Below are 21,387 nucleotides of genomic sequence, written 5' to 3'. Positions count from 1 at the left end.
GACTAAATACTACAACCTAGGCAGTAGCTGAATAATAAATATATCTGTCTCCTATCACAAGCTCCTCTGGCTATTTAAGAAAAAAAAAAAGGAAAGGAGACAAGATTAGGGAAACCCAAACTTAAAGAACATGCTTGTGAAAAAAAAATCTGTTAGTTATATTAGAATTTGCCTCATAAAGTTGAGGAATCAAAGGGCCTCTTTGCATGATAATATGCCTCAAAAATTGAGTATGGGTGACCTACTTTTCCACTTGGTCTTTATATACATTCTTTTCAATGTAACATAGAAGTATACTCCTTTTTTAATGAGCAAAACCAAACATATCTTAAACTGAACTGTTCCACTTCCATAAGAAAATATTTGTAAGACACATGTAAAAGATATTTAGTTATATTTAATAATCAATGCTGATATAAGAATTTGTTCCTTTTCAAATAATAAGTTCAAATAATAAGTGTTTAGGCATCTAAGTAATTTAGCTGTTGCACAGTTTGATTCACATAGAAAAGATCTATTCTGGTCCTGTTCCTCAAGACAAGGGATTCGCTTGTATTTTTTCTTGCCTAGCTCACTTATTCTATCTGTACTATAGACAATATACAAGCTCAACCCTTATAAAGCTTGAAAAAACAAACAAACAAACAAACAAACAAACAAACAAACAGACTGAATTCATTAGATGGAATTGCTACATCCCTAAAGTGGCTCTGACAGCTCAGGCTGGATAAGCCCAGTAATAACACTTACTCAGGATCCAAATCAAAGAGTGCCCTAGACTTAGCAAAAACAAAAATGGAAAAGCCAACCAACAAGCAGACCTTATCATTTCTCAACTCTGAACAAGAAACTAAAGCAGATATAAAGAGCCAGATAAATCTCCAAGATTTACATTCCCTCACCTTGTTGTCTCAGTTTATATAACTTCTATATTACAGAACTCAGAATGAATTAAAAACAAAATTCCAATACTTCAGTTTGGAATCTACCTTCTCCAAAAACCAGAAATGAAATAGTAATCATGATAGTAGTGATAGTAATACTAACAACAACAACAACAACAACAACAACAACAACAACAACAGCAAGTTGACTGTAGAAGTCCTAATAAAATACTAACCTTCTGAAGAAATATAAATGATTTGAATAGGGCTATATTTTAATAATAATTTTTGGTTGATGGTATAAATGTCTTAGTAAATAGAATGTAAGAGTTGGAAGAGAGGGAATGGTATTTTTCATTGTGTTTGAGAATTACTCAGAGGTTGTTGGTGCATTTCCTCCAGAAAAAACTTACTTTTAAGCATATATTGATGCTGTTCTTCCAGTGATTTTTTTTTTCTGTGAAACAACTAATACAATTCATCTTAGAATTTAATTATATCATTTCTCTTGCTGAACTAAAGACACAGTATATATTTAAGCTTGGAAAGTATGACATCTAGTGGGAGCAGAGTAATTATCCCACTTTCCACATAAAGGTATAGTTTAGCACTTAATACAACTCCTTTCTTTTGAAACAATGAGGGGTAGGCAATATAAGAGGTAAATTTTATTAATGTCTATATAATTTGTTATCACATATACATATTACATATTTAAACTTCTAAAGAAAGAAGTACCAAACCTTTGCTTTCCTAATAGGTTCTACAACAGTTATTAATAAAGTATACTTGAAAAATTAGTGTGTTTTTAATTTAGAAGAAGTGCTTTTGACATACTTAAGCAAAACTGAAAATGAACATTGGTTTTTCTGAAAAAGCCACATATGCAAGAATAAGGACATGTATATACATGCAAATTTCACGTACTGTAGAGAAGTTCCTCATACAGATATTTAGAAATGTGTTTGAAATTATCACTACCACATTGGACTGACCTGAATATGTACACTTTCTCATTCTGCTTTGCCCTTTCTCAAAATTTCAGGACAATTAATGACTTTTAATTATATAGGATAGGTTTTCATCCACTACTAATGAAAATATTTTAAGATGATTCTATTCTTGATTCAAACAGAAAAGGTAGGAAATAAGGGCTCAAGACTCTCAAGTGAATGAATGTATGCAGTTATGACTGCAGCCAGGGAATCCTAGTTGAAATTTCAACCTTGCCTCTTACAGTACTGTTATCATAGTTACTTAACTTTAGAATAACACACTTATATGGGAAAGCAAAAGGGTATCTATCACATGTGGATAATTGAACATATTAAACAGAATATTTTAAGTAAATGCAGAATAGAAGTCTTTGCAGAATACACTTTCAAAAAACCATTATAATCCTAATCTTAAATTTATATCCAATATTTTATCACTACTGTGGAAATCAAACTTATTTAGAGACTCAAAATGAAACACTATATGTTCTTTTCAATTACCATTGTTTCTGAGGTGGAAAGAGAGCTTGGCTCATGATTCTGACTAGATGTCCCAGAGGGGGCCCTCCAAAACTTGAATGAGTCATCTAAACCTGTGACAACAGAGAACAGTTAATACATATGGCATTCCCTCAGGTTCTCGAACAATTAACAGAATACATACTTCCTATGCAAAGAACCATAAACTAAAGAATGGTATTTTTCATTGTGTTTGAGAATTACTCACAGGTTGTTGGTGCATTTCCTCCAGAGCACCTGCCTAGGGATTCTAACAGCCTACATCAGAATGAAACCATGAATGCACACTTCTAACAAACACCCAGAATGCATCAGTGAAGCTTGGCTCAAAAGCCATGTTAGGAATGACAGTGACTCATAAAATTAAAACACCTGAACAACTCACTTTTCTAATAGAGACAGTTATTTATTAAGTTCAAAAGTTTCATTAAATGCTACCTACAACTCCCCTAAGGGAATAAAATGTTAATTATAAATATAAATTATATAATAAATTATTATTACATACTGTTATTATAAATAAAAATAATTATAAATAAATTCACATTTATTAATTAAAAGTAGTAGAATTTTATTTTAGCTTACTTCTTATAATATATATGTATACAGACATAAACAAATCTTATTTATAATTACATACACAAACATACTCATTAGATAGTGAATAAAGTCATATATCTGATCTTTCTTATTGAACCTTTTCTGTGTTAGATTAAGATTCTAAAACATTATATTTAAAAACTGATTTTAAAATTAAAGTAATAAGTATTCATTTTTATAAAATCCAAGTAGTATTAATATATAAAACTTAGAAAATGAGACTATCTACAAGAGAAGTAAAAAGGTTTCAGCAAGATGTTCTGATAAATTTATGACATATCAAAAATAAATAGATTTTTTAGACTTATACCAAATAAATTAGAAAACTTAGTTAGAAAAGATCTCATTCATATGAAAAGTAAAAGAAAAAAACCTAAATAGTGCCAAGGAATGGATGTCCTAAAAATGTTTACGCTTGTACTACAGAAAAAAAGCTATAAACTTTACTGAAGGCCATAAAATAACTTATAAAACATTAAGAAGATGTCAAGCATGGCTTCCATGAAGAATTTATATCACAGGATAATGTTCACGCAATGTTTAGAGAAACAAACTAAAAAGAAAATGTGCATAAAACATGAAACGAGCATTGCATGGGGAAAAACGATGGTAAGAAATAAATCATATCAGGGTTATTCTCTGGGTTGTTTGCAAGACTAGAGACAATTTTTTCTGGTGAATCTTTGACAATTTTCCAAATGCTTTTTAGTGAACACATTTTTTTTTTTTTTGATTTTTTTGAGACAGGGTTTCTCTGTGTAGCCTTGGCTGTCCTGGAACTCACTTTGTAGACCAGGCTGGCCTCGAACTCAGAAGTCCGCCTGTCTCTGCCTCCCAAGTGCTGGGATTAAAGGCATGCGCCACCACCGCCTGGCTGAACACGTTTTTTTAAATGTCATTTTTTTGCATGTGTAGGTGGCATACATGCTTATTTAAATATTCACATGTGTGCTCTTTAATGTGAAGGTCAGAGGTTTACTTCATGTCTTCCATAGTTGCTCTTAACACTTGTAAATTAAAGGAGCATCTCTCACCTGAACACAGGGCTTGTTAATCTGACTAGCTAGACAGCTTGCTCTGGGGGTTCCAGACCAGTGTGCACTGTGGGTGCTGAAGGTCCCAACTTCAGTCCTTCCACTTGTGTTTTAACCACTTAGTCATCACCCTGGCTTCTCAACACTATTTAACATAAGTTATAATTTGTAATAGTAATAATAATAATAAAGATAAAGGTATTATACTTACCATTTAAATCACTGTATTCTGAAGTTTCAGTAAAAGCAGAAAAATTAAAATCAAACATATATCTTCCTATGTAACAATGTTTTACCATGTGAGTCAAATGTTCATAGAAACGGCAGTGATACAAAAGGGCCTGGAGGGCAGGTTTTCCTGAAAGTGACAGGCCAGAATCCTCATCATGGACACAGGGACCCTGTGTGGTAGACAGAGGAAAACATACTGATTTAGAAACTAATTTCTTAAAAAAGAAAAAGAAAAAAATCCACCACATCGTACTACTAGGACAAAGGCCCCCAGGTCCTACCATAGTCCTTCTAGTACGGCAGTTTAGACTAGAATAGAAAGTACTTTGCTTTACTGGTCTTCTGGTTATTAAATATCTGAAGTGGAAAACTCTAGTTTCTTTGGAAAGTCAGTCATGTAAAACGACCATTTGCTGGGGCACACAAGTAAAAGGATGTCTTGCTAAAATAGAAACAATAAAGAATGTTTTCCTGAAGCAGACATAGGTGAAAGGATATTTTTCTATTGCAGATACATGAAAGGACACATGATGAAGGAGTATAAATAGGACCCCACAGACAGTTGGGAGAGATGCATTCATTTGCTTTGCTCTGCCTGACTATTCTTCACTAATGACACGTAAGTATTGATTTGCCTTACATAGCATTGTTGAGCTCCACATTGTGTTAATGCCACCATTAAGAGAAATTTGCCAAAGAACTTCTTATGAAGTTCTTGTAGCTTCTTGTTGCTTCTATAGGCTCACCTCAGACCAGTTGGCAAGCCTTGTATATTCTTCAGGATTGAAACTACAGTTGCTGGTTCATGTGTGGTGTCTGCCTGCCAACAGAACTGGACTGTAGCTGCCGGTTCATATTTGTTGTTTGCGATTGAACTGAACTGCTGACAAAGATGATTGAGCTTGCCTCCAAAGAACTATTGCTACAAAGGTCCATTTCCCCCATATTCTAATAACTTTTCTCTTCCACTGCTGGTGGGTAGTGGGCAAGAAGAGATGTTGAATATTAAAGCAGGTTGCCAAAAATTTATGTCTACAAAACTCCTCTGCCAGAAGGTTCATCCTCCTGAAGGGTCAATTCATAAAAATGCTTCTATAAAACAATCATTCTTAACCAAGTAGTATCTTTTAACCAATACATGATAGTACAACAGCTATAAATATCTCAAATAATGTGGTCTACGTTACAGTGTTTGAACCTCAACATGAAACCAGATACACTGAATCTAATAGAAGACAAACCGGGAAAGAGCACAGGGGAAAATTTCCTAAACAGAACTCCAATGGCTCACACTCTAAGATAAAGAATTGATAAATGAGACCTCATGAAACTGGAAAACTTCTGTAAAGCAAAGGACAGTATCTAAACAGGACAAATTGGCAACCTAGAAACTGGGAAAAAATCTTCACTAACTCTACATCTGACAGAGGGCTAATATCCAAAATATATAAAGAAATCAAGAAGCTAACCAGCAAAAACCAAACAACCCAATGAAAAAAGGGGGTATAGAACTAAACAGAGAATTCACAACAGAGGAATCTTGAATGGCTGAGAAGCACTTAAAGAAGTGTTCAAAATCCTTAGTGATCAGAGAAATGTAAATCAGAACGACCCTGAGATTCCACATTACACCAATCAAAATAGCTAAGATCAAAACCTCAGGTGACAGTACATGTTGGCAAGGATGTGGAGAAAGAGAAACATTCCTCCATTACTGGTGAGATTGCAAACTGGTACAACCACTCTGGAAATCAATCTGGAGATTCCGCAGAAAACTGGAAATAGATCTACCTGAAAACCCAGCAAAACTACTCTGGGACATATACTCAAAAGATGGCCCACCAGGCCAAAGGGCACATGTTCTATTATGTGCATACCAGCCTTGTTTGTGATAGCCAGAAGCTAGAAACAACCTAGATGTGCAGCAGCATTTTTCTGTCCAATCACATTAGGGCAGTGACAGGCCTGTGATTGGGCAGGAATAGAGAGGTGGAGTGAAAGTTGGAGGAGGAAAAAGATCAGGGACAGGAGGAGAGAGGTCGTCATCATGGAGGCAGAGGGACAAGCCAGACACCACGAGGTTATAAAACCAAGCAAAGGTTTTCACAAAATAGATTAATTGGGTTAGAATATGGTTCTCAAATTATTGTATTGACATCTTGTAAATTGTGATTTTATTATTATATAAATCTGATTGGATATTCAGGCCTTAAGAGTCATGCTTTACTTACCCGGTCTTAGGCACTATTTAGATGAATGATTGTGGGAGTGTGTAAAGAGCTGCATTTGAGCAAGATGTTTTTAATAGCTGGGAGAGAATAACAACAGTCTGCTGGGATGATAATGTGGCCTGGCGGGAAAGCGAATTTGCAGGGTGGTTTCATTTTTTAAATATTCCCGCAACACAGATGTCCCACAACAAAAGAATGGGTAAAGAAAATGTGGTTCTCTGTAACTCCTTCCATGGGTATTTTCTTCCCGCTTCTTAGAAGGATTCAAATTATCTACACTTTGGTCTTCCTTCTTCTTGAGTTTCATGTAGTTTGTGGATTGTATCTTGGGTATTCCAAGCTTCTGGGCTAATATCCACTTATCAATGAGTGCATACCATGTGTGTTCTTTTGTGATTGGGTTGCCTCACTCAGGATGAAATACTCCAGATCCATCCATTTGCCTAAGAATTTCAGAAATTCATTGTTTGTAATAGCTGAGTAGTACTCCATTATATAGATGTACCACAATTTCTGTATCCATTCCTCTGTTGAGGGACATCTGGGTTCTTTCCAGCTTCTGGCTATTATAAATAAGGCTGCTATGAACATAGTGGAGCATGTGTCCTTATTACATGCTGGAGCATCTTCTTGGTAGATGCACAGAAGTGGTATTGCTAGGTCCTCAGGTAGTAATATGTCTAGTTTTCTGAGGAACGGCCAGACTGATTTCCAGAGTGGTTGTACCAGCTTGCAATCCCACCAGCAATGAAGGAGTGTTCGAGCAGAGACTGAAGGAATGACAATCCAGAGACTGCCCCACCTGGGGATCCATCCCATATACAATCACGAAATACAGACATTATTGTGGATGCCAACAAGTGTTTGCTGACAGGAGACTGATATAGCTGTCTCCTGAGAGGCTCTGCCAGTGCCTGACAAATATAGAAGTGGATGCTCACAGCCATCCATTGGACTGAGCACAGGGTTCCCAATGAAAGAGCTAGAGAAAGGACCCAAGCAGCTAAAGAGGTTTGCAGTCCCACAGGAGGAAAACCAATATGATCTAACTAGTACCCCCAGAGCTCCCAGTGACTAAACCACCAACCAAAGAGTACACATGGCTCCAGCTGCATATGTAGCAGAAGATGGCCTAGTCGGTCATCAATGGGAGGAGAGGCCCTTGGTCCTGTGAAGGCTCTATGCCCCAGTGTAGGGGAATGCCACGGTCAGGAAGCAGGAGAGGGTGGGTTTGTGAGCAGGGGGAGGGAAGAGGGGGGTTTTCAGAGGGGAAAACAGGAAAGGGGAGAACATTTGAAATGTAAATAAAGAAAATATCTAATAAAATATTCCATTAAAAAAAAGAAAATGTGATTCATTTACACAATGGAATACTACTCAGCTATTAAGAACAAGGAGCTCCTGAGTTTTGCAGGCAAATGGATAGAACTAGAAAATATCACCCTGAGTGAGGTAACTTAGACCCAAAAGGACATGCATGTAATGTATTCACTAATAAGTAGATATTATCCAATAAAAAAAGTACAGAATACCTAAGATACAGTCCAAAGAAGTAAAAAAAAGTTAAGAAGCAAAAGGGCCCAAGTGAGAAAGTCTCAATCCCACTTGGGAGTGAAAAGAAAGCAATCAAAGGAGGGGAAGGGAAGGAGGGTCCTAGGTGGGAAAGGGGATGACAGGGAGGGGAACAGGGGAACATGATCAGACATTGTGTGGGGGGAAAAGGACTGAAGCCTTGAGGGCCACCAGAAAGAATGGAAACAGAAAATCTCGGAAGATGTGGGGGGGACTCTCCAGAATGTACCAGAGACATGGGAGGTGAGAGACTCTCAGGACTCAAAGGGAGGGACCTTAGATGAAATGTACTACAGTGGGGAGAGGGAACTTGTTGAGCCCACCTCCAACAGAAAAACAGACCATCAAGTGAAGGATGGGGTTGCCATCCCACAGTCAAAAACTCTGACCCATAATTGTTCTTGACTGAAAGAACTGCAAGGATAAAACTGGAGAAGAGCCTGAGGAAAAGGAGATCCAGTGACAGGTCCAAAAGGGATCTAGTTCAAGGGGAGGCCCCAAGGCCTGACTATTACTGAGGCTATGGAGCGCTCACAAAAAGGGACCTATCATGACTCAGATGCAGTCAGATGCAGATATTTGCACCCAACCAATGGACAGAAGCAGCTGACCCCTGTTGTTGAATTAGGGAAAAACTGGAAGAAGCTAAGGATGGCGACCCTATAGGAGGACCAGCAGTCTCAATTAACCTGGACCCCTGAGATGTCTCAGACACTGGACCACCAATCAGGCAGCATACACCAGCTGATATGAAGCCCCCAACACATATAGCAGAAGACTGCCAGGTCTGGGTTCAATTAGAGAAAATGCACCCAACCCTCAAGAGACTGGAGGCCCCAGGGAGTGGGAATTTCTGGTGGGGGAGGGGGAGGAGGTATGGATGTGGAATAGTCAGAGGGTGGATCATGAAGTGGATAAAATCTGGAATGTAAAAATAAGATTAAATAAAATCAAAAAAATAAAAATAAAGTACACGTGCCAATTCAAAGCCCTATTACAAATGAAGAAAGCAAAATGAGAATAAGTGTAATATCTTTATAAACTAGTAATAACCTAGCATATTAAAGTACATGTAAATGCCTATACATTAAAGATGATATGCTTTTCAAGGGAAGAATAACCTATCATTACAAAAATTATGCATAAGCCACAAATAGAATACACAAAATGTTGCAAAATGCCTGTCTTCCCCTAAATCATGTCATTAGCTCCAGATCATTTAATTTCATCACCTGCATAACCCCAACATGTAGACACTAAACATATGTCATAGGCATAGACAAAAAAAAAAAAAAAAAAAAAAAAAACAGAAAACCAGATGATCCATCTCTATTAGATTTCTTATTATAAGTTATTATAAATATTGCAGAAGCTGAGCAATATTTAGTAACATATGCAGTAAACTCAGCAACAAAGTCAGTTACATGCAGAACTAACAACCTAGTCAGGCTGTGGGAAACTAGTTTAGAAGCACTGCTTGGCTGAGAACTACAATACAGTTTTCAGCACTTTGACACAGAGTATGACAGCCCTAATGATGCATGTGAATAAAGGTAAGCTTCTATAAACATCATTTTATAAGACATGCCTCACACTTGAAAGAGCTACAGTATGTGAAGATTACTGTGACAAGAGCTGAGTTCTCATACCCAGCAGGAGGCTGGCTCCCTACCTACCAACAGAAGGTGTGGGTGTCCACTGGAGGCCAGGGGATGTAGTATGTACATATGCTTCCTATCTGTTCTTCCTCTTCAAGTTCATTCCATCCCCAGGACATCCATACAAAACAAGTGAAATATTATGATACAAAACAAGACTTCACTTACATAAGACCAAGAATGTAAGTTGAATGCTTCCCACACTACTAAATCAGAAAGGCTAAAGCAATGCTAATCTACTCTCCAGTGGAAACTGGGAGAGCACTTTTCAAAACATAAACCCTATCTGTGGTAGAACACTTGCTGCCAAGCATAAGCAAGGCCTTGGTTCAATCCCCAGAGCCATAAGGAAAGAAAATAAAAATAATAATAATAAACTATGACCCTAACCTTCTGAAACAAACTTTCTATATAAGAAAATAAATTTTTTTTTTTTTTTTTTGGTTTTTCGAGACAGGGTTTCTCTGTATAGCCCTGGCTGTCCTGGAGCTCACTCTGTAGACCAGGCTGGCCTCGAACTCAGAAATCCACCTGCCTCTGCCTCCCAAGTGCTGGGATTAAAGGCGTGCGCCACCACGCCCGGCTTAAGATGGCTCAGCCGTTAAAGGCTAGGCTCACAACCAAAAATATAAGAAAATAAATTTTAATAGTAAGAAATGAGGCAATGCAGTAAAATATGTGGTAATGAACTCAATTTAATGGTTAAAAAACAAAATACTGGTATCTTTCAGAGAGGATTAAAGATTACATGGGTTAGTAAAATAACTTTAGAACTATTCTTAGGGATGCCAAGGGATAACTCAGAGGTAACAGCACCTGCTATGAGAGCCTGATGACCTGAGCTCCATCCTGGACCTCAGAGAAGAGGAAGGAAAAACAAGAATTCACAGAGCTGCCTTTTGATCTCTCAATCAGCATGGTAGTGCACAAACATACAGACAGATGGACAGACAGACACACACACACAGTGTACTCACAGACACACAGTTACACATTCACTCAGACATTCAGAGACATAAAGATGTATACACACAAACACACACACACACACACACACACACACACACACACACACACACACACACACACTACTAATGAGGATAGAGATGAATTAGGGCACCAGCACCGCTAACTTGGCTTTGTAAAGACTGAAGAAGTGAAGAACCCAGGAGATAAATGCCGGCTGGATTATACAGCAAGTGACAAACTGAAATCTGCCTTTCCAAAGCTCAGCTTGACTTGGTAACTATTAGTGTATATTCTGATGCAAATTTAAAAATAAACAGATTTATACAGGATACTGGGAACTACTATATAAAATTATTATAAGCATATAATCATGAGGATGAAGATAAAATAATAAAAAAATACATCTTATGCCTACCATAAGCCTACTTTCATAGTCTCCAAATTATCCTCTTAAATGTTAACTACTTAGTGACTAGATATTCACTATTTCTAAAAATCTAATAAAAAAAGAAAAACAGATAAATCATGGTCCCAATCATATACTAACTCAGGAAAAGAAAAAGAAATTTAATATGATTGTATTTTTAAATATAACCAACTTTATTTATTATTAAATTATAGAGCCAATTTAATGATATGCACAAGAAAGAGACTGACTATGTTGCTCCACCAAGCTATTTCAAATCTTTGTGATAAAACTTCTGAACTATATAATTAGGAAAATAGTTTACAACTCCAACAATTATATCAGTTAATAGACTCAAATCTTCTAGAAGAGTACGTAGTATCTATCATGCTAAGCATTACTAATTATAAAAGAATTAACCACTACAAAACCAAAAAAAAGGTTCCTTACTTATTTTTTAATGCTTTATTAGGCTGAGTGTGGTGGCACATGCCTGTAGCCCAGCTCTGGGAGACAGAGGAAGGGATATCTCTAACTCTGTTGAGTTTGAAGTCAACCTGATGTATCTCATGAGTTCCAGGCTGGCCAAGGCTATATAGTGAGATCTTGTCTCAAATAAAAAGCCAAAACCCAAAACAAATAAATAAAAATAAAATGTCTATTGGAGTCTAGAGAAATAAAAGATTTTATTCACAGCTCAGCAATTAAGGGCACTTTTCACTGTTACAGAAGACCTGGACTTGATTCACTGTACCTACCTGGTGACTTATAACCATATATAAGTCCAGTTCCAAGTGATCTGACAGCTTCTTACCTTTATAGGTATCAGACACACACACAGTTTACACACATATAGGAAAGCAAAACAGTCATACACATAAATAAACCTAAATTTTTGTAATTAAAATTTTATTGTGTGTGTATATATGGTATGTGTGTAATGGAGTTATACATGTGCCACATGCAGCATATGTGTGGAGGTTAGAGAACAACTTTACAAAGTCAGTTCCCTCCTTCCACCACTGCTGGGCCACCATTTTACATTTCAGTATGACACTTAAATAAGAGCAGGATCAAACACTTACTACCCTCTAGTTAAGAAGTACTTGCTGCCATACACAGTATTTTAAGTAATAAAGCTTAGTCATTCTTTGGTATCAACAAAGGACTGGTTCTTAGACTCTCAAAAATACCACAAATTCTATTGACAGAGATAACTGTATATTATCTATGCATATTCTGCTGTTTAATTTACAAGCTCTCTAAGTAACTTACAATAACTTAATGCTATTGTAACTTAAGCAAGTTACAATAACTTAATGTGATTGTCATGCTATACTATTTAAGGAGAATTATATATACATATGTATGTATATATGCATATATGTATATAATTGTTCTGTACAATTTCTTTTTTCTTGAATGTTTTTGGCTCCTGGCTCCTGGTTGCTTAAATTCACAAACATGAAATCCACAGACACAAAGGGTTAGTTGCACAAATATGCTGAAATTTTAAAGCTAATTAATATAAAAGATCTGCTAGATTGATAGCCATTTATATCTACCTGCCAAGTATAATCCTTTGTAACTTCTGAAGGCATTGGAATTACAAGGAGATTCTGAAGAATAAACGCAGCCTGAAAATTAAAAACACAAAATGTCAATGCTGCCATCTTGCTGTCATCTCTGAAATAACCTAAATAACAGAGGCTGTATGGGCAGTGGTATAAGCCGAGACCCTCACAAGGTTTCATATTCTTTTTTTTCCTCATTTCTTACTAGCTGATAACTGAATTAGGTGATGACCAAACCATGCAGTTATTCTATAAGAAAATATAGAATATTTTACTATTTCAAAATTTAATTTTATACAAAAAATGACTAGTATAAGACATTCTAGAAGCGTTTAAAAAATACACATAGGCTTCAAATCCCTTTGTAGGGTTATAACAGAGTTAGCAAATATCTGCCTCCTCCCTCAGTTTCCTCCTCTTTCATATAAAGGTCCCTAATATAGTTAAAGCACAAATGTCCAATGTTACCTATCAGAATATAAGATGACAGAATGAAATTATCATGCAAATATAAGAAATGATTTTCATTCAATGGAAGATTTGCTATAATCATGCTAAGAGAATAACAAGAATGTGAAAAATTCTAAGAGTAAAGTTTCCATCCGTCTTCACTGGAAGTCAATTTAAAAAGTTTAAAATTATCAAATCAAGAAAAATCCATGAATGTAAGTAAGAATCACTACTTGAAACTATGTCAGCAACTAATAAGAAAACAGGCCTTACACATTTGCTACTGGGTATTGGGTAATGGTGAGCTAGGAACTGTTGATGTCTTCAGAAACCTCTGAAGAGCTTGTCATTTTGAAAACTACTAGTATAAGTCTTCACCTGACAGAAGCAGCAATGAAACAACAACAAAAAGCTAATTTGAGCTGACAAGATGGCTCAATGGGTAGAGGCCCTTATGGGTAGAACTGATGACCCAACTTTGGTCTCTAGAACCTACAAGATGGTGAAAGAGAACTGACTCTAGGAATTTGCCCTCTGACCTTCACAGGCACACATATGTACACAAGTAAATGACAAAAATAATTTTAAAACACAAATCAAGTTACTGTCTATTTTCTTGTCAAATATCATTGACATATACTGTAAGATATTATTTTGAAAATATCTTATGATAATTAAAGGCCTAAAAACAATAAATGCCTATAAATGTTGAAGTAAAAACAAATGGTTTTTGTGAATTATTTTGTATTGGGAAAAGAAAAGTTCACATTAAATTACATCATTTCTGGGACAGCAAGATGGCTCATCTAGTAAAGGCACTGACTGTCAAGGTTGTATTCTATCCCCAGAATCCACATGAAGGAAGGAGCACTGATTGTCCTAAGTTGTCTTCTGACCTCCACAGCAGAACATGTGTACAAGCATGTGTGTATATGCATGCACACATATACAGAATTAATTAATTTTTAGTACAAAAATATAAAATATTCTACCTTAATTTTATCAGAATAAAGAACTTGAATTTTTACTATAAATAATCTTTCATTCTAATTTATGGCAAGCAAAATAAATAATGATTTTTGCTCAGTCCACTCTACTGAACAGCCAGTCAAATGAAGCTTACAGATGCTCTTGAAATAGAGTTCTGTGATAATAAAAAGAATGGGAAGCTAAAACAGACATACCTCCCGGCGTACCATACTGCATTCTGACTGATCCAGAAGAATGTTCACCACCGTTCCCCACAGCCCACCAGAAATATTCTGACAACTGTCTGCCAAGGCAACACAGCCAGCTTCAATAGTAGTCAGTGCTGATCCCAACCCCAGTGAAGTGAATCTCACCTGTCACATAAAGACAGAGATATCAAATCCAAGGATACTCTTTCCTACCATCAGGTTGTCCTTCTGGTACAAAAGAACTGTTAGAACTACACAAATATGGCACTGGTTTTACATTCTATACACTAAAGGACACTCAAAAACAGTGTCCTAATGTGTGTGAATATGGCATTGGCCTTAATTCCTATACACTAAAGGACACACAGAAACAGCATCCTACATGGGTATGAAAATGGCATTGGCTTTACAATCCTACACACCAAAGAACACTAGGAAGTGTCCTACATGTGTGTATGTCATTGGCTTTATAGAAATTCCTATCAGGGTTGGGGGTTAAAAAGATAATCAATGACTTGAAAATAAGTACACTGTAATCAAATGTTACGTGAGGTTAACCTAGATAGCTATAAGTGAGCATTAAAGCTATTATAATTCACAAGGTTTTTTAAGGAAAAGCATTTGAACATAATTTCTATTTATTCCACATTCTTAAAAAACACACCCATTATTTGCTCAATTATTTTTAAGTTAGCAGTATTTTTCCAAATAAATAGTTTTAACTTTGTAATACTTCATTTCAAAACTATGTAGATGAATTACATTTCTTTATAGGGCATGTAGTACTTTCTCAAGTTATTTTAAGAGAAAAATGTTTCAAAAAACCTTAAGCTGCTACAGTACTGCTGGCCATAGCATAACTGCTATTTAACAGTTTGCTGCATTCCTGAATTTTGAGTCAAAAATACATTTTCAGTGAGTATTACAGAATAAAAATAGCATAGTCATAAAAGTCAAGCAGTAAGTCCAAGCACACTTTCTAAGTTCAGATCAAACAATATTCTATAAACCAAGGTTCCTAAAAACATCTGCCATTTCTTACTCAACATCACTGGCTAAATAATGTAAATTCTGTATAAAATAGCCCTTAAATATCACTAGGCTTTGAAAATGAAGTGGGGTGGCTCTCTTAAGAAAAAAAGAGACTTTTCACCAAGTGCCTGCAACAAGAAGAGGAAACATGAACATGTAATGACAATGTAGCTATCCACAGTGGGAAGGAAGTCTCCTGAGAAGCCAACTGTAGACCTTGGACTGCTGCCTCCAGAAACATGAAAAATTACATCGCTGCTTTTTAAAGCAATCCATTTTGTGGCATTTATTATGGCAACCTGAGAACATTAATATAAGTTTTTTATTTTTTTTTATTTTTTTCCAACTAGAGGAGCTATACTGAAACAAATACCCAATGGCACAGAAGTGACTTTTGAACTATACAACAAATTAGAGTCTGAAAGATTCCATGTACATATCAAGAAGATCAGCTGCAAGGATGACTCCGCTGTGATATCAGAAAGAAGTGAGAACATGGAAGGATGATCCTTAAAAGATGGTACTCCAATTTGCACAAGAAACCATCAAAGGCCTGTGTGTTAAATGTGTGGTTCCCAGTCCATGCGACCATTGGCAGAAGATAGAACCTTTAAGGATGGGCAGTTAGAAGTCTTTTAACTATATTATAGCATGCCCAAAAAAGTAATACTGAGACCCTAGCCCTCTCCTTTCTCTTTCTGGTGTTCTTTTGCCAGAAGGAAAGCAGGTGTGCTACTGCATGAGCTACCACCAAGACACTGCTATAAACAAAAGCAAAGAGAGTGAAACTTTCAAAATTGTAAACCAAAATAAATCTTGACTTTCTTTTTAAGTAGTTTCACTCTGGCACTTGTTATAAGATAAAGCTTCTTTATACAAATATAAGTAAAAGTGGTCAAACTGTGTTCAAGTGTTAAGTTTTTGTGATCAATGAAATTATACATATAGTTGAAAATATTTCTAAGCAAGTGCTGAGTGTATTAATTCCTCCTGAGTGCTTATAGCAAAGTGCAAAGGAAGTATGACTTGAATAAGGAATTCATGACATAGTTGTAAGGGGGGACAATTATAGATGATTAAGAAAATTCTTGGTTATCTATGTACAAAATGAGAACTCTTGTTCTGGAAAGCCCAGCTGTATGGCTAAATAACTGTTTCATGAAGAGATTATGAGTGTTGTTTAGACATTTTATCAGTAGCCAGAATGGAGATGAAAATGAATCAGCAAAGACAGTGGCAGTGTGGAATGGCAAAGACCAAGAAAGTGAATCACAATGACTGCAAGACTGTGGGGCTTAGATTCCATAGGCAATTGTGGGACTCTTCAAGGACAATAATGGCTCCAAATGTAAATCAGAAAGCTTTAGGTCAGCCACTCCTATGCTAGCATGGAGACAAGGCAACAGCCTCTGTTTCTACAGCTGTGGCTGCCTTTCTAGTTTCACTGGGCCAGTATGGAACAGTCCAGTCAGTGCCTCAGGGACTGTGGTGCTCTCCTTAAGGACAACAACACAGGTGGAGCCCAGGGAGATAGCCTGAAGAGGTCAGGCTACCCACTAAGTTGCAGAAAGCTGAGGCCTGAGAGTATTCCTTCAGTGGGCCTTGATGCACAGTATCAAGGCAAAGGCCGTAAGTCTTAAGTGCTAATGGAATTTTTGCTTCCCCAGCATGTACACTTGCTCTGGAAGCTCATTTCTTCCATTCCTATTACACCCTTTGAGACTAGAATATGTACCCTACAACTATTCTACAATTACAGAGATACATATCTGTGTTTCATAGCATTTTAAATGAGAACAAATTATTTCCTTGGGATGAAATATATGAATTCTCATCTATTCTTGATTTAGATAATATTCACACAAGACTTTGGACTTCAGAGTTTAAAGTTGATATTGCAGTGAGTTAAGTTTTGTTTTTAAATCTATTTACAGAAGATTAGTATACTTACTAAGGATAAGAATTATAACGGAAAAGAATTGGAAAGCTAAATTTAAAGGTGACCCTCCAATCTCAGTGAAAACTTTAATCCCCAATGAGACCTGTTTGGAAATAAGGCTTCCTCAAGATAATTGAATGAAATGAACTCTTAACGATAACATCCTTCCCACAACCAGACTGGTAACTGCCAACACATGTACAGTGAAAAGCCCTGTGGATATTCTGCAAAAAGACAAGTTATCTGTAAGTGAAAATAAGGGCCCTCTCCAGATCCTGACTATGCTGGTACACAGACCTTATACTTCCAGTCAACAATACTGTAAGGCAAGAAATTCTTATAGCAATAACTCTGTCAACAGTGCTTCTTTCTGGTTGCCTGAGGAAAAACAGGGGCTAAATAAAACATTAGCTTTATCTATTATAATAACCCACAATATTACATAAGTAAATCTGTTTTGTCTCCGTTGCTTTTCAATTTAGACATAACATACTCGGTATTCCTCCATACTGACCTCTGGGTCTCGATCAACCCATAAGGGAATCAGCCAGGCCAATCCTTGCTGAGTAGGGGCATGTTCTTCACTGTGACTACCCAAAGGCAAGAACCAAAGTGGCATCCACTCCTAGAATGAAAACCAAGAACGCAGTACTTAAAGTAAATTTAGACAGCTTAAAGTAACTCACTAAGTTTTTAAAGATCAAAAAATAAAAATGCATTATTTTTGGTCAAAATAATGCAAGTAAAAATCTTGGCTTCCCTTAAAAAAATTTTTCAACAGAGGCTTTTCTCCCATAATTTAGACAAAAAAAGTAGTTTTCTACTTAATGATTTCAACCAAAATAAATTTTTAAATAAATTCTGATACATATAATGTCCAAAAAAAAATGTTGTAAGTCAAAATAACTGGTGTCTTAAAGATTTCATTTTTGTTTACATTTTGTGTGTGTGTGTGTGACATGTGTTTACACTTGCCTACAGTTGTTAGACAAGAGCCTTGCATCCCCTGGAGATGGAGTTATAGGCAGTTTTAAGTCGATTAATGTTGGTTGGTGTCAAGAACCAAACTCAGGCTCCTGGAAAGAACAGAAGCACTCTTTACCACTGAAACATCTCTCCAGCACTCAACACCCAGTAAATAATTCTTACTGTCTTGTACCAAATCAAAAACAACATTTTCATGTAGCAAGCTCATAGGCTTAAAACACAGCACATTTCCTTTTCAATCAGCAGTTCTGATGATAGCAACTTGTCTGAATTTGTCATCTGTCAGTTTTTCTTACCGAACTTGGTGCCTGGACTATCATCTCATGGGATAAGTGAAGTAAGCAAAGAATTGTGCTCTTCGTAACACCTTTCCCCATGAAGGACATAGCATTTCCTCCCCGTTCAACATAAAAAGAAGTAATTACCTAGAAAGCAAATACAAGTAATTTTATAGTGGATTTCTTCTTAAGAGTATATAATAGTATCTTTCTCTTATCAAACATTAGCTACATAAATTTAAAACAGTCCTATTAATTCATTTAATAGTGACTACAGTGGTAAATTTTACCCTAGTTAAAAAAATGTTTTTAAATTTTTCAACTTTGGAATTTGCTCAAAGGATGTCTATTTAGTACCTTCTTAGGACATTTTTTACACTTAAAATATGAACATAATATTTTTAAGTGCTATAGTATTTTTAATCTATTTTTTAAATGTATAGTTGAAAAATACACATAAAATTACTAGCTCTATAAAATGCATTGACTACCAGGGTTATGCTAAACTTTGTGTTAAATGTAAACAGGAATTGTATTTACTTCCAAGAGATCTTGCATTGCTACTGCTCATTTGAGTATATGCTTATTATTTCAATAACTGGTCCTTAGGTAATTTCTTACACACTCAAGAGCTTTGACACTTCTCCAACAGTAACGACACAGAAGCATTTCTCTTGGGAAGAGACACCCTTAACTAAGCAACTATATCAGAAGGAGTCCTGATGCCTGATTTAGAAAACTCTTTCAATTATGTGGCAATATTCTTGAAAAATTTCTGTATGAATTGCATATTGTTCCAAGTAGGGGCTTGGTAACTAACTGTTTAGTGATTACAAAATACTCTCTATAGATTATTAACTTAAAATATGAAAATTCAGTAAGACAAAAATTATTTCTAGTTATATTTCTTTTTTAAAAGATGCCATGTTTAGGCCCAATACCTTTGAATAAAATTTTTGTTGTGTGTCCAAACAAACAATACTACTTGGTTTTAGAATTAATAATACCGTCAGTGTTGGCACTGGCTAAGGTCTCACTGCTCTCTTTCATAGTAAACCTCCATGTGGGCTGCTTCAAATCACCTCCTTTGGGGTTCTTTTAGGGTTTCTTTTATTTGTTTCTTCAACTTATGAAGCAAAGGAAATTATATATAACAATTATTATATATATGTTTGTGTTTGTATATATAACATATATGTATATTTATCAATTATATATGATTATATGTGTAAATTATATGTATAATTTAAATATATAATTTAATATATATTTATATATAAGCATATATAAAAAACCATATACACACACACACACATATATATATATATATATATATATATATATATATATATATATATATATATATATATATATATATATATATATATATACTTTTTAAAAAGGACCTGCCAATATAAAATTAAGGGGTTTGGACCAAAGATAAAATTTTTTTATAAACAGATAATTTAAAATAATCTCTCAAAATACAAGACTAGACCAGAGGTTAAAAACTGTGACCAACTGTTCCATAGACTCAATTAATCTTCCAAAATGTAGGTTTATGTGATATTTTTCATAATTAAAAACTTAAGTTTTATATGACTACACTAAAAACTAAAATCCTGAATGATCAAATCCTTATCATTTTCTTTTTACCATCTTTGTAATAATATCATTTTAGATCATAATACCTGGTAATAACTTTGATATTATTCATCAGATCTCTGAAATTATAGATCATGTAGGTGATTTTAAATATCAATTTGGCATTTATCTAGATATTATAATTAGTTGTAAATAGATGAAAATGATATACTACTGCAAAAGGCAAATATCAGACCTGTTGTAAAGAAACAATAGGACTTGATATTGAAAGAAAAGCTCTTTCAAAGAAGGAATCAGCTTCATTTACAAGCATTAAGAAAATCAGTAGGACTAACAAAATATTTTGACATATTTACTCATATAAACTTTTTTTCTCCTTAATATTATGAGTTTGGACAGTATACACTAAAGAGACCCATTCACTTAATTGAGCAGAAAATCCTAGATTAAATATAACTCAGCTATAATTTCTAACAAAAAGTGACTTCTTGACATTAACTACCTGTCATTGAATATAAAGACATATATTTTCCATTACTTTCAATGAAGCATTAAACAAACTGTTTATTCTAAATCAGTATTGATTAATCAAATATTTAATAACTGCAATATTAGAAAATAGGTAGTATTTTTGTCTACTCCTTGGTTAATAAACTCTGCTAATGTTTATTATTTCAAGATAACTGAACTCAGAGTGAAGTTATTGCCTTCTAACTTTAGAATTAATTTTATTCTTCAATATCATGAATACCTAATTTATTTTCTAGAATTTGAAAGGACAGTTGTGATCAAAATCTTACATAAAGCTACAAACAAAAGTATATCTGGCAATTTCCAAATATAAACAAAAAAATTTAGCTCCTCATCAAATTGTAATTCCTCATGTATCATAGATATGACTTATAACAAACAAACAAAGAGATGTATGGTGGTGCTGAAGAGATGTTTCAGTGGTCAAGAAAGAAAGAGTGCTACTCTTCCAGATTACTCAAATTAAATTCCCAGCACCCACATCAGGCAACTCCTGTAACTGAGCTCCAGAGGATCTGTCACCCTCTCTGGTCTCCTACACATATTCACATGCACAGAGGATCTGTCACCCTCTCTGGACTCCCACACATATTCACATGCACAGAGGATCTGTCACCCTCTCTGGACTCCTACATACATTCACATACACAGAGGATCTGTCACCCTCTCTGGACTCCTACACATATTCACATGCACAGAGGATCTGTCACCCTC

At 35.4% G+C, this 21,387-nt stretch overlaps 1 protein-coding gene across 7 annotated transcripts in view; it reads right to left on the bottom strand.

Moving 5' to 3' along the window:
• Rttn (rotatin) overlaps positions 1–21,387 on the bottom strand; it is a 186,230-nt gene that overhangs the window by 60,932 nt on the left and 103,911 nt on the right. For 6 of the 7 annotated variants that reach the window (XM_031366214.1, XM_031366216.1, XM_031366219.1 and 3 more), the window contains 6 exons: positions 18,556–18,684; positions 17,787–17,897; positions 14,308–14,466; positions 12,665–12,736; positions 4,244–4,433; positions 2,381–2,472 (listed from right to left, as the gene is read on the bottom strand). In XM_031366214.1, the coding sequence (XP_031222074.1) occupies positions 2,381–2,472; positions 4,244–4,433; positions 12,665–12,736; positions 14,308–14,466; positions 17,787–17,897; positions 18,556–18,684 (753 nt within the window). The remainder of the gene's footprint in view (positions 1–2,380; positions 2,473–4,243; positions 4,434–12,664; positions 12,737–14,307; positions 14,467–17,786; positions 17,898–18,555; positions 18,685–21,387) is intronic. The other variant, XM_031366218.1, reaches the window with a different exon arrangement.

The sequence above is a fragment of the Mastomys coucha genome, unplaced genomic scaffold (genome assembly GCF_008632895.1).
Source record: "Mastomys coucha isolate ucsf_1 unplaced genomic scaffold, UCSF_Mcou_1 pScaffold13, whole genome shotgun sequence".
Classification (NCBI taxonomy): Eukaryota; Metazoa; Chordata; class Mammalia; order Rodentia; family Muridae; genus Mastomys; species Mastomys coucha.
This window is presented reverse-complemented; position numbering and strand designations above follow the sequence as displayed.